Raw genomic sequence first — 13,956 nt, forward strand, 5'->3', positions numbered from 1 at the left:
GTGAACAGTCACACAGTGAGGTTTCCTGGGGTAAGGAGGCTTTTTGTAGCCTGGTCCCAGATCTGTTTGTGCTGTCTTGCCAACGTGAATGGTCATTAGTGTGACACAGATCTGAGTCCAGACTTTTTGAGAGAGCCAGTAAAGTGATTCTTTGGAGAATGAAGCTGGACTAATGATTGCTTCATGTGAAACCCAGTCACATGAGGATCCAGTCAGCTGGGGCTGCTGCCAGGGCTTTGGTGTGGTGTGGTGTGGTGTGCGAGGGCAAAGTTCACTGGGGGCCTCTGCTGCTCCATGGTACGTCTCTAATCTCTGATGCTTGTAGTAGACTCGGTATCAGAGCGCAGAATCACACCGTAATCACACTATGCCCCATATACTTGGGGCGGCAGGTAGCCTAGTGGTTAGAGCATTGAGCCAGTAACCGAAAGGTTGCCAGATTGAATCCCCGAGCTGACAATGTAAAAATCTGTCGTTCTGCCTCTGAACAAGGCAGTTAAAACCCACTATTCCTAGGCCGTCATTGAAAATAAGAATTTGTTCTTAACTGACCTGCCTAGTTAAATAAAGGAAAATATATATACTGCACTAAGTAGTACACTATACCGGTAGTTGAATTGAGAGAGGGAGAGGATTGGAGAGCAAAGTGGGTGTGTTGCATGCATGCATGAGTGTGCATTGTGCACCCGTGTGATAAAAGTACAAAAGGGAGTTGAGTGTGTAGCAGGTTCTAGTGTATCAGCATGAAGCAGGCTATGTGGCTGCTGGGCGTCCTGTGTCTGCAGGTCTGTCTGCTCTCCACCACAGCCTTTTCTGACCAGACAGATGAACAGCAGCCTTACAAACCAACCAAGCCATGGTAAGACATTCCAATCCTCTGTTCTTTACTGGTCAGAATGAACTGTGTTTTTCTACCCACAGAGTTAAATAGAACACAAATATAAATGTGTCTCCATGTGTCTCAATGGGTCTAACAACCTTTGGGGTCGGGGAACATTGTGAGTCCAAATAAAGTAATCAGTATGGTACATGTTTTACATAATTTACTCGTATCTTCAGATCACATCAATGATATTACTGTGTGCATGTGCGGCTTCAACTATGTGGGCTGACATACATCATATGTTTTCACTCAATTATCCAGGACCTCTGCCATTCAGGACCTCTACACGAGGCGGTGTCAGAAGAAGGCCCTAAACATTGTCAAAGACTCCAGCCACCCGAGTCACTATCTGCTATCGCATGGCAAGCGGTACCGATGCTCCAAGTCTGGAACCAACAGGGCCTTGAACAGCTTCTACCCCCAAGCCATAAGACTGCTAAATACGGTAAAACTTCAATTAACAGCTCGGGCGTTTATTACTGAACACCAACAGCGCTTATTAGACTCTATGTCCTTAATACACACAGCTTTTGCTCAATAAAATGTTGAAAAGACTACCGCACTGTTTACTGTGACCAGTATGACCTGTATAAACATTATAATACCAAATCCATCGCAGATCTGACTTGCAAAGACTAGGCTGCCTATCATACAACCCCGATTTCGTGCTTCAGCACCATTCTCTCACCAGTTTCACCTTGTTGAGCTTTGTATCCCCCGTAGTTCCAATCACACCAGATAGAATTCACTATTCAACGTTTGTTCAGGTCCCCAGGACATCGTGAGATGACTTCAATACCGTCCACTTGGCAACTTAACCGTCAAAGTTAATTATGATTGACAATCAAATTTTTTTCTTCTGTTTTAACAGCCTTACCTACTTTCTCTTCGCCCATAGACATTCATCTACTCCTGGACAAATGTTGAATACTGAAGTGAGACCGTGAGATCTTGTTGCTAGTTGAGCTGACCATGTCAAACCACACTTCTGTTTCATCCATGGCAAGGATGTGGCTCTCCTTTCTCTTCGTTTGCACAATCTTTGCGGCTACTCACTGTAGTTTACTCCTAAACAAGAGAATTAGACCCGGCGTTTATTTGAAACAGGCGCTCATTTGCTGATACTGAATGTGTGTCGATGCCCGGCTATTAAAAGGAACAGGCAGCTATTTGAGACTGCGTTTATCTGAAGTTTTACGGTAGTTAGTTAAATAGTTAACCAACAACTACCCGGACCATCTGCAGTGACTCTTTTTCTGCTCCTCACATATGCTGCTGCTACTGTTTTTTTTATCTATCCTGTTGCATAGTCACTCTATTCCTAGTTATACGTACATAATTACCTCAATTACCTCGTACCTCTGCACATCAACTCGGTACTGGTACCCTGTGTATATAGCCAAGTTATCGTTACTCATTGTGTATGTGTTATTGCTTTTATTATTAAGTGTTATTACTTTTCTATTATTTCTCTATTTTCTTTCTCTCTGCGTTGTTGGGAAGGGCCTGTAAGTAAGCATTTCACTGTTAGTCTACACCTGTTCTTGACAAAGCACGTGAATAATAATATTTGATTTGAATTATAGTAATTATAGTCATGGAGAATGTAAATGTACGAATAGATGAATTGCTATCATATTCATATTTCTGTGAGGCTTATGTTCAGAAGGTTTGTTTACTTCCGATGTTCGTTTCTCGATAACTAATTCCTGTTAACAATGAGGATGCAATTGTTGTATTGGGTAATATCCTGCTGATGTTGTATGGTGTCAAAGATAATACCAACTCCTCTTATCTGAGGGTACAGTTCCAGTGCTACAGAAGTTACATTGCGACATTGGGGTTGTCGAAGCAATTGTCATGGTAACATGGTGCTGTCCTCTCTCTACCAAAAACCCATGTAATGTTATTCATCCACACGTACAAGAGAGCTGTCCAAGCCTACTGTAGCTAGGCCGGCTGGGCTGGCTGTCCACTTTAGTGAAAATACGTGCTATATAATAGGTGAACTCCACTAACATCACTAAGGTATGAAAATATAGGCAGTCAACGGGAAGGATCATGTCCAGTCGTACTGTGAGCACCACCTCAGATGAGAAACAATTAACCCACAGCTTCAGAAAATTAATTTGATAAGAACCACTGCACTTGTCTCCACTGTCTGATTCCTCTCTCATCTGGCCTCAGAGTTTAAGGACTAAGAGGCAGACCGAGGCTGAGGGCCAATGCAAGAACGTTTGTCTTTCCCTCATAGGAGAGATGAGTGGACTCTCCGGAATGCCTGGGCCTCCTACCGGTTGGGTAAGACTCGATGATTCGATTGGATGAGTTTATTAAGCCACATTCACAGGGTCACAGATGTAATTGCAGGGTACAGTGAAATTCTTAAGCTCAGAGCTCCAACAGTGAAGGTCAAAAAGAGAAGGGAATTAGAAAATATGAAATAATAATATATACATATTTACAACTTTAACGATGATAAATGTCCATTAGGGGTTGAGGGCAGGGTATATGTCCATGTGGGGGGGGGGGGAAGCAGGTAACTGCCTAGTGGTGGCTATTCAGCAGCCTGATGTTCTGTGGGTAAAAGCTATTGGTCAGTCTGACAGTTTTTGACATGATGCTCCTATACTACCCGCATCTGAGGGATGGAAGCAGGGAGAAAAGGCTGTGGCATGGGTGGCTTTGGTCCTTGACAACCAAACAAAGATCTGAAGAATCAAAGTGGTTGAGTGGTCAAGAACCACTGTTCTTGTTTCGACTGTCTGAACCCTCTCTCCTCCATCCTCAGAGTTTAAGGATTAAGAGGCAGAAGAAATTCAGGAGTGAATGCAAGAAAAACCTGGAAATGTGTCGCTCCCGCCTAGGAGCCTTGACACCCATGAGTCATCCTGGGGGCAGTTGGGTAAAACACCACCAAACACCAACCAAAGAGGTTGTAAGTAAAGCAGAAGCTGAGAAAAGTGATATTTTATTATGGTATGACAATATGTATCACGTTTCAGGTAAGACCCAGATGTAGACTCAGATGCAGACCATGTTGAATTAAGAACAGTTTTTTCATCCAACAGGGGCAGGCAAAAGACAGGTCAAGACAGGTCAAGGCAGGCAGGGGTCAGCAATCCAGATAGACGGGGCAAAGGTACAGGACGGCAGGCAGGCTCAGGGTAGGCAGGCAAGCTCAAGGTAGGCAGAGGTCAGAAATCCATATCGGTGGGGCAAAGGTACAAAGGTACGGGAAGGCAAGCAGGCGGGCTCAAGGCAGGCACAAAAGGTCAAAACCAGGAAAACAAGAAAACAGGAACAATCAAGAGCCAGGAACAGAGGGAAAACCTCTGGAAAACCTCTAACAGAAAACACAGGTATAAAAACACAGGGGATAATGGGGAAGATGGGCAGCACCTGGAGGGGAGTGGAGACAATCACAAAGACAGGTGAAACAGATCAGGGTGTGACAATAAGTAATAACTCTCAACAGAGAGACTTACCCCTATTACCTCCTATACCTCTATCGCAGGTGAGAAACTAACAAGTTAACACATTTGACAGAGCCAATGTTGTTTCCAATCACTGATTGTTCTCTCCTCTCACGTCAGATTTCACGGATTAAGAGTCGGGAGAAAGTCCGGAGCCAATGTCAGCCAGTAAAAGCCATGAATCTGTCACTTCCGCTTAGGAGAGGAGCGCTCCTTCCATGCACCTCCCCATTGGGTAAGAGACAACTAAACAGATATGAAGAACTGAAGAGGTTGTTAGTAAAGCAGAGGCTGAAAAAAGGGAGTTGGCTTGGTCACCTGACAGATTCAAATATACATTTTGTTCTCCTCTTTTATGAAATAACAGTATGCAGGGTAGAGTGGGGTAAGTTGAGCCTCCCCTTATTTCTGGGAAACCATACACAAAAATGATCATGTGACCAAATATTTAGGAAGAGGTTATCATTTCAAGGAGTCTGTGAAGGAAGGAACTACATGAAAAAGTGGTGAGCAAGTTCGGTCTAAAAAAAACAGATTTTCACAAAGTCAAATTATTGTATTGTGTTATAGGTTTCATGATGCTTGTATCTAAACCAAAGTAGATAGTTTTAAGATTGTTTTGTACATCAGTTGGGGTCTCTATACGCTCCAATATGAGGATCTAAACCAAGCATTAAAGTGCATCCTTGTAGCTGTGTGGACTAATATAGTCAAAATGTTTGCATTGGGGTAAGTTGAGCCAAATGCCCACCATATCCCATACCAGTGGTGGGAAAAGTACCCAATTGTCATACTTCAGTAAAAATAAAGACACATCAATAGAAAATTACTCAAGTAAAAGTGAGTCACCCAGTAAAATACTTCTTGTCTAAAATACTTTATTTTTAAATATACTTAAGTATCAAAACTAAATGTAATTGCTAAAAATGTACTTAAGTATCAAGAGTAAAAGTAAAAAATTATTTCAAGTTAGTTATATTAAGCAAACCAGATAGCACAATTGTCTTGTTTTTAATTATTTATAGATAGCCAGGGGCACGCTTCAACACAAAGACATCATTTACAAATGGAGCATTTGTATGAAGCCCCCCTGGAGGTTCTATAAAGAGCCACCAAGGAAGTAGAAGGGAAAAAGGCCATTTGAGCAGCAGCAAGGGATGAAAAAAAATAACTAAATGACACTGAATACGTACATTAACAATAAAGAAAATGAACATGTACAGTTGAAGTTGGAAGTTTACATATACTTAGGTTGGAGTGATTAAAACGCGGTTATCAACCACTCCACAAATTTCTTGTTGGCAAACTATATAGGCGTCCCCAGGCCCATTAAATAGTACCAGCAAAACACCAGTCTCAACATCAACAGTGAAGGCGACTCCGGAATGCTGGCCTTCCAGGCAGAGTTGCAAAGAAAAAGCCATATCTCAGACTGGCCAATAAAAAGAAAAGATTAAGATGGGCTAAAGAACACAGACCCTGGACAGAGGAACTCTGCCTAGAAGGCCAGCATCCTGTAGTCTCCTTCACTGTTGATGTTGAGACGGGTGTTTTGCAGGTACTATTTAATGAAGCTGCCAGTTGAGAACTTGTGAGGCGTCTGTTTCTCAAACTAAACACTGTAATGTGATTGTCCTCTTGCTCAGTTGTGCACCGGGGCCTCCCCCTCCTCTTTCTATTCTGATTAGAGCCAGTTTGTGCTGTTCTGTGAAGGGAGTAGTACACAGCATTGTACGAGATCTTCAGTTTCTTGACAATTCCTCGAATGGAATAGCCTTCATTTGTCAGAACAATTGTTTACAGCCAAATTATTTCACTTATAATTCACTGTATCACAATTCCAGTGTGTCAGAAGTTTACATACACTAAGTTGACTGTGCCTTTAAACAGCTTGGAAAATTCCAGAAAATGATGTCATGGCTTTAGAAGCTACTGATTGGCAAATTGGCATCATTTGAGTCAATTGGAGGTGTACCTTTCGGATGTATTTCAAGGCCTACCTTCAAATTCAGTGCCTATTTGCTTGACATCATGGGAAAATTAAAAGAAATCATCCAAGACCTCAGAAAAATTGTAGACCTCCACAAGTCTAGTTCATCCTTGGGAGCAATTTCCAAATGCCTGAAGGTACCACGTTCATCTGTACAAACAATAGTACGCAAGTATAAACACCATGGGACCACGCAGCCATCATACCGCTCAGGAAGGAGACGCGTTCTGTCTCCAAGAGACTAACATACTTTGGTGCGAAAAGTGCAAATCAATTCCAGAACAACAGCAAAGGACCGTGTGACGATGCTGGAGGAAACAGGTACAAAAGCATCGATATCCACAGTAAAACGAGTCCTATATCGACATAACCTGAAAGACCACTCAAAGAAAAGTAAAAGGCCACTGCTCCAAAACTGCCATTAAAAAAGTCAGACTATGGTTTGCATCTGCACATGGGGACAAAGATCATATTTTTGGGAGAAATGTCCTCTGGTCTGATGAAACAAAAATAGAACTGTTTGGCCATAATGACCATCGTTATGTTTGGAGGGAAAAGGGGGAGGCTTGCAAGCCGAAAAATATCAATCCCAACAGTGAAGCGCGGGGGTGGCAGCATCATGTTGTGGTGGTGCTTTGCTGCAGGAGGGACTGGTGCACTTCACAAAATAGATGGCTTCATGAGGAAGAACAATTATGTGGATATATTGAAGCAACATCTCCAGACATCGGTCAAGGAGGTTAAAGCTTGGTCGCAAATGGGTCATCCAAATGGACAACGACCCCAAGCTTACTTCCAAAGTTGTAGCAAAATGGCTTAAGGACAACAAAGTCAAGGTATTGGAGTGGCCATCACAAAGCTCTGACCTCAATCATATGGAAAATGTGTGGGCAGAACTGAAAAAACGTGTGTGAGCATGGAGGCCTACAAACCTTACTCAGTTACACCAGCTCTGTCAAGAGGAATGGGACAAAATTCACCCAACTTATTGTGGGAAGTTTGTGAAAGGCTACCCAAATTATTGACCCAAGTTTAAGAATTTAAAAGCAATGCTACCAAATACTAATTGAGTGTATTTAAACTTCTGGCCCACTGGGAAGGTGATGAAATAAATAAATGCTGAAATAATTAATTATCTCTACTATTATTCTGACATTTCGCATCCTTAAAATAAAGTGGTGATCCTAACTGACCTAAGACAGGGAATTTTTACTAGGATTAAATGTATGGAATTGTGAAAAACTGAGTTTAAATGTATTTAGCTAAGGTGCATGTCAACTTCCAACTTCAACTGTACCTGTGTGAAAGAGAGGCTATGATAGAGAAGCAGAAGAACACAAGATATTATCTGATGACATGGAGTCAGAGCTTGATAAATATATCAAGAATCTCGCGGACAGTTTTCATGGGCTTAGTTACCTCAAATGCAGAGACGTTGCCTACAAATTGGCACATCAAAACAACATTCAAAAGTTTGGGGTCACTTAAAAATGTCCTTGTTTTAAAAAAAATGATCAGAAATACAGTGTTGACATTGTTAATGTTGTGAATGACTGTTGTAGCTGGAAACGGCAGATTTTTTATGGAATATCTAGATAGATGTACAGAGTCCCATTATCAGCAACCATCATTCCTGTGTTCCAATGGCACGTTGTGTTAGCGAATCCAAGTTTATAATTTTAAAAGGCTAATTGATCATTAGAAAACCCTTTTGGAATTATGTTAGCATAGCTGAAAGTGGTTGTGCTGATTAAAGAAGTAAGAAAACTGGCCTTCTTTAGACCAGTTGAGAATCTGGAGCATCAGCATTAGTGGGTTCTATTACAGGCTCAAAATGGCTAGAAACAAAGCTATTTCTTCTGAAACTTGTCAGTCTATTCTTGTTCTGACAAATGAAGGCTATTCCATTCGAGGAATTGCCAAGAAACTGAAGATCTCGTACAATGCTGTGTACTACTCCCTTCACAGAACAGCACAAACTGGCTCTAATCAGAATAGAAAGAGGAGGGGGAGGCCCCGGTGCACAACTGAGCAAGAGGACAATCACATTACAGTGTTTAGTTTGAGAAACAGACGCCTCACAAGTCCTCAACTGGCAGCTTCATTAAATAGTACCTGCAAAACACCCGTCTCAACATCAACAGTGAAGGAGACTACAGGATGCTGGCCTTCTAGGCAGAGTTCCTCTGTCCAGGGTCTGTGTTCTTTAGCCCATCTTAATCTTTTCTTTTTATTGGCCAGTCTGAGATATGGCTTTTTCTTTGCAACTCTGCCTGGAAGGCCAGCATTCCGGAGTCGCCTTCACTGTTGATGTTGAGACTGGTGTTTTGCTGGTACTATTTAATGGGCCTCTGTACGCCTATATAGATATTCCATTAAAAGTCATCCATTTCCAGCTACAATAGTAGTTTACAACATTAACAATGTCTACACTGTATTTCTGATCAATTTGATGTTATTTTAATCGACAAGAAAATGTGCTTTTCTTTCAAAGACATTTCTAAGTGACCCCAAACTTTTGAACGGTACTGTATATCTGAATGTAGACATATATTTAAGATATACCACACCCCCATCCCATGAGTTAAACATTGACCTACCAGCACCATCACCCACTGTCACACGACATCATCACCCACTTACCCCAAGGCAGCTCAACTTACCCTGTTCCTAAACACAACTTACCCCATACTCCAGGGGTAAGTTGTGCCAAGAGAACACCTTTTTTTGGACAAGCTATGTTTTCAAAACTAGAATGTTGACCTGAATTCTGATTATTTACAGGGATACACAACATCGTGATATATATGTAGATATATTTGTTAGAAAGAATACTATATTTCCCTTGACGTAGTGATGCTGAGTTTTACATATCTCAACATACCCCACTCTCCCTTAATCACAATCAACAGGAAGGCGTATCCCCTTTCCTGCCTCATAGACCTCGTCCTCCTCCACTCCACCTTAGGTGAGAAACAAACAAATGAAGACAAGCCATTGGGCTTGTTTCTTTCTCTGATCGTTCGCTCATCTCGTCTTAGTGTTCCAGGACTTAAAGGCAGGAGAGGCAGAAGAAAGCCAAGAACAAGAACAAGCAAGAACATACCACAAAGTGGGTGGTGTCGCAATTGGCTTGGGTTCCATTTTGAAGGCAGCCCAATAGCTGCTGAAGACATAATCATCTATTCGCTACTGGATTATCAATACCAATAATAACTACAGTGTATGTTGGTATTTTATTTCTCTGTATGCATTTAGACTGCAAAACTATGATAAAAGGTCTTTGCAAATGAAATTGACTGTTGTTAATATTGTATTACTATAATCATTAGTAGTAGTTGTCATGGTCGCCTCTGTATGTTACAAAATCACATATTAAACCAAACCAACAGCCAGGGAAGCCAAGATCAACTCCCTCTTGTCTGACAAGCTGTTCCAATAAGAAAGTATATTACTCAATCCAATGGAGGCTCCTCAGATGAGGAAGGAGGGGACCATCCTCCTCAGTGAATTTCAGAAAAATAAAATTGGTGAAACATTTAAAAAGTGATACTTGTTTTTTAGATACACTTATAGATCTCGTACTTTAACTATATTCACATCAACAAATAATTGATTAAAACACACTGTTTAGAAATGAAGGTCTACAGTAACCAACAGCACTCTGTAGGGTTGCACCATGGTGTTGCTGGAGGACAACTAGTTTCCTCCTCTGGATACGTTGACTTCGATACAAAACCTAGGAGGCTCATGGTTCTTAACCCTTCGCATAGACTTACACAGTAATTATGAGAACTTTTGGAGGAAATCCTCCAACCTATCAGAGCTCTTGTAGCATGAACTGACATGTTGTCCACCCAAACAAAGGATCAATCTAGAATTAAGCTAGTAGTGAAAGCATAAGCTACAGCTAGCTAGCACTGCAGTGCATAAAATGTGTTGAGTAGTTGACTCAAAGAGAGAAAGACAATAGTTAAACAGTTTTGAACAAATAATTTTCTTCAAAAAATTAAGAAGCAAAAGAGGGAGCGAGAGAGAGCTGGCTAAACTTCATAGTGTTTTTTTTCCACTTACTTAGCTAGCGAATGCAGCTAGTTAGTTTAGCCTACTCAAACACCCAGCTCAAACAGAAAGGGATACTATGTTAGATGGCTGGCTATGGCTATCCAACACTGGATCTCTTCCAAGTCAAGGTAAGCTTTTGGTTTTCTAAATGTATTGCCACCAGTGTCATGTCTTATTATGTCTGTTCCTGTCCTTTCTCTTCACTCTGTCTCTCTCTGCTGGTCTTATTAGGTTACCTTCTCTTTCTCTCCTTCTCCAGCTGTTCCTCATCCTCCCTAACTAGCTCGTTCACCCTTTCCCCACCTGTTCCCTTTTTTCCCTCTGATTAGGTCTCTATTTCTCTCTCTGTTCCTGCTACTTTCGGTGTCAGATTCTCGTTTGTGTTTCTCATGCCAGAAGCAAGCTATCGTCTCGTTTGCTTCCTCCTAGTCCTATCCTGTCGGAGTCTGCCTGGCAGGTGCATCCTGTACACTACTAACTATCTTTTGTTTGCACCGTGTCCAGTTCATCATATGCTACGTGTGATCAGCTACCACCGTTCCTCTGTGACCCGCACCGACCCAGAGCGACCTGCAGCCTGTCGCCGCTACCCAGCTATTCATCAGAGGGACTTTATATTTCATTTGTCGCCCTCTCTGCGGGTATTCTATTGTGCCATTGACAACGTCGGAAGAGGATCTATGCCATTCCTGTTTTTTCATTAAAAGAACTCTGTTTCTGTTAAACCGCTTTTGGGTCTTCACTCAAGTACATTACAACCAGGACCCGCTGGTGTAACTGCTAAACTGCTTGCTGAGTGTACACTGTACTGCATGATTGTAGCGGGTTTACTAACGCATTACTTCTAGTAGCTATGTTGACTATGACGTTAGCTAATATGGAGACAATTTTCAGGGTTCCCCAACCAAATTTGGCCCAAGGGTGGTTCTGAGTAAAAAAAAAACACTTTAAAAAAATGTAATAATTGTTGTACATAAGAATGTAAAAACACCAGAAAATTACCTCTAAGTGATCTTAATTTATGAAATCTGTTCCCAAGTCTTCACATGCATAATAGAGATACATGATCATACACAAATGTAAGCAAGATTTGAAATTATTATGTTTTAGTCAAACATATCTATTTCGGCTTCTTGTTGTCAATTTGCAGTCTACACATTTATTTATAATTATGTTCCGCGGTTTAATCTAGTTGAAGTCCACAAGCGAAGAGAAAAGGTGAGAGGAGGTGCGAGGAGGAATTATTTATACAACGAGTAAATTGATCATGCTGTTTGTAGGACACCTACACCACCCGATGTCACAGGGAGGCCATAAAGATCATCAAGGACATCAACCACCCGAGCCACTGCCTGTTCACCCCGCTATCATCCAGAAGGCAAGGTCAGTATAGGTGCATCAAAGCTGGGACCGAGAGACTGAAAAACAGCTTCTATCTCAAGGCCATCAGACTGTTAAACAGCCACCACTAACATTGAGTGGCTGCTGCCAACACACTGACTCAACTCCAGCCACTTTAATAATGGGAATTGATGGGAAATTATGTAAAATATATCACTAGCCACTTTAAACAATGCTACCTAATATAATGTTTACATACCCTACATTATTCATCTCATATGTATACGTATATACTGTACTCTATATCATCTACTGCATCTTTATGTAATACATGTATCACTAGCCACTTTAACTATGCCACTTTGTTTACATACTCATCTCATATGTATATACTGTACTCGATACCATCTACTGTATCTTGCCTATGCCGTTCTGTACCATCACTCATTCATATATCTTTATGTACATATTCTTTATTCCCCTATACTTGTGTGTATAAGACAGTAGTTTTGGAATTGTTAGTTAGATTACTTGTTGGTTATTACTGCATTGTCGGAACTAGAAGCACAAGCATTTCATCTGCTAACCACGTGTATGTGACAAATAAACTTTGATTGATTTGAATGTGGCTGCTATTAAATGGAACTGTGTTTGCGTGTGATCAGGGTGTATTCATTCCACCGATTATGTTGAAAAACTTCTTAAACGAAAACAAATGGAACGAAGCGGGGATAAACATACCTGAATCTATACAATAGAAACTCTTGTTTGCAACTGTTAGACAAATGATTACACCCTAGATCAGCTAGATGCAGCCAAGAGTGTGCAAGGCGGTATTGAATGTGTCTGTCACCTTGATTACAATTTTTTTATTTATCTCGACCTGTGCACCTACGTTGTAAGCTTTAATTCATAGGCTAGGTTGTAGCAACCTCATGATGGGTACAGGGTCAATTAAAGTATCATGTAGTAGCCTATACCTATCAATGTTACATTGAACTGGGTGAATGGAACATGAATGAGCCATCCAATATGCTGCAATAGAAATAAGGCCATGCTCATAAAAAATATATAATCCTTCCTCATTTTAAATGGCACCCACCGCCACTGACTCACAGTTTGCTGTAACATGGAATCCTCCCAAAGCTTCTTTTCCTAATACAGTCCATACCTCCTCCCTCTTGTTCACACACAGTTAAAAAATTGCCCTGTCTCTCTCTCTGTGTGTGTGTGTGTGTGTGTGTGTGTGTGTGTGTGTGTGTGTGTGTGTGTGTGTGTGTGTGTGTGTGTGTGTGTGTGTGTGTTATTGTTGGAATTCCTCAGTGTTCCCTCTCTACATCTGGTAATCATTAGCCATGTCAGTATATAAAGAGGATGTTGTGCGTATTCAGGATCCAGTGTATCATCATGGAGCAGGCTGTGTGGCTGCAATGTGTCCTGTTTCTGCAGGTCTGTCTGCTCTCCACCACGGCCCTCCCTGGACAAGACAGATGGACAGCAGCTTTTCAAACCAACCAAGCCATGGTGAGACATTCCTCTGGATTCTACTAGGTTTATTCCCTGTCCTATAATCTATGATTCCAACCCTATTCCTGGAGAGCTACCCTCCAGTAGATTTTCACTCCAACCCCAGTTGTAACTAATTAGCCTGATTCTAATTATTAGAATCAAGTGCGCTAGAGGGGGAGGTTTTCGGGGGTGACTGTGGGGGGGGATCTTGGATGGTAAGAGGGGCGGTTTTCATGGGGGGACCTACAGGACGGTAACTCTCCAGGAACAGAGTTGGGGAGCCCTGCTCTAGACTGACACACAGTTAGAATGTGCACATTGGTATAGAAGTCACTCTGGCACTATCACGTTCATTCTGCACCACTCTCAACAGGGAGGCTCTTCCCCATTCCTCCCAGGACCTCCACCTCAGGTAAGAAACAATTTTATCACATATTACCACATTACATTTCCACATCATTTCTACTTAACAATTTCTACTTTACTTGCTTTGAGCCATGATCGATTCTAATGGTGTCATCATTTGGACATCAGGTAGACATGAAGCCACTGGTTGTGCAGCTCAGAGCAAAGAGACATGAGGAGGGGTTCCCCGGCCGAAACAAGGTAGAGGGATGCAGCGGCCAGCTTTCAGGGAGTTGTTCAGTGATGTCAGTCCTGAAGAATGCTATTGGACCTCCACCGCCACCCAA

General features: G+C 41.7%; 1 protein-coding gene across 2 annotated transcripts; it reads left to right on the forward strand.

Annotated features, from left to right (window-relative positions):
* Positions 1–738: 738 nt before the first annotated feature.
* On the forward strand, positions 739–9,876 carry LOC135508122 (uncharacterized). Of its 2 annotated transcripts, XM_064928106.1 has the most exons (7): positions 739–859; positions 1,145–1,328; positions 3,071–3,184; positions 3,675–3,821; positions 4,480–4,594; positions 9,262–9,317; positions 9,391–9,876. In XM_064928106.1, the coding sequence occupies exons 1-6, from the start codon at positions 744–746 to the stop codon at positions 9,288–9,290; spliced, it is 705 nt and encodes a 234-aa protein (XP_064784178.1). In that variant the 5' UTR covers positions 739–743; the 3' UTR covers positions 9,291–9,317; positions 9,391–9,876. The 2 variants fall into 2 exon arrangements, with proteins under 2 accessions (XP_064784178.1, XP_064784167.1); XM_064928095.1 differs by lacking the exon at positions 9,262–9,317.
* The last annotated feature ends 4,080 nt before the right edge of the window (positions 9,877–13,956 follow it).

Source organism: Oncorhynchus masou, chromosome 3 (assembly GCF_036934945.1).
Source record: "Oncorhynchus masou masou isolate Uvic2021 chromosome 3, UVic_Omas_1.1, whole genome shotgun sequence".
NCBI lineage: Eukaryota > Metazoa > Chordata > Actinopteri > Salmoniformes > Salmonidae > Oncorhynchus > Oncorhynchus masou.

Coding starts and splice junctions, on each gene's coding strand:
- LOC135508122 (XM_064928095.1), top strand. CDS start 744: ATGAAGCAGGCTATGTGGCTGCTGGGCGTCCTGTGTCTGCAGGTCTGT. Junction 3,822..4,479: donor AAACACCAACCAAAGAGGTT/GTAAGTAAAGCA, acceptor CTCTCACGTCAG/ATTTCACGGATTAAGAGTCG. Junction 4,595..9,390: donor TCCATGCACCTCCCCATTGG/GTAAGAGACAAC, acceptor ATCTCGTCTTAG/TGTTCCAGGACTTAAAGGCA.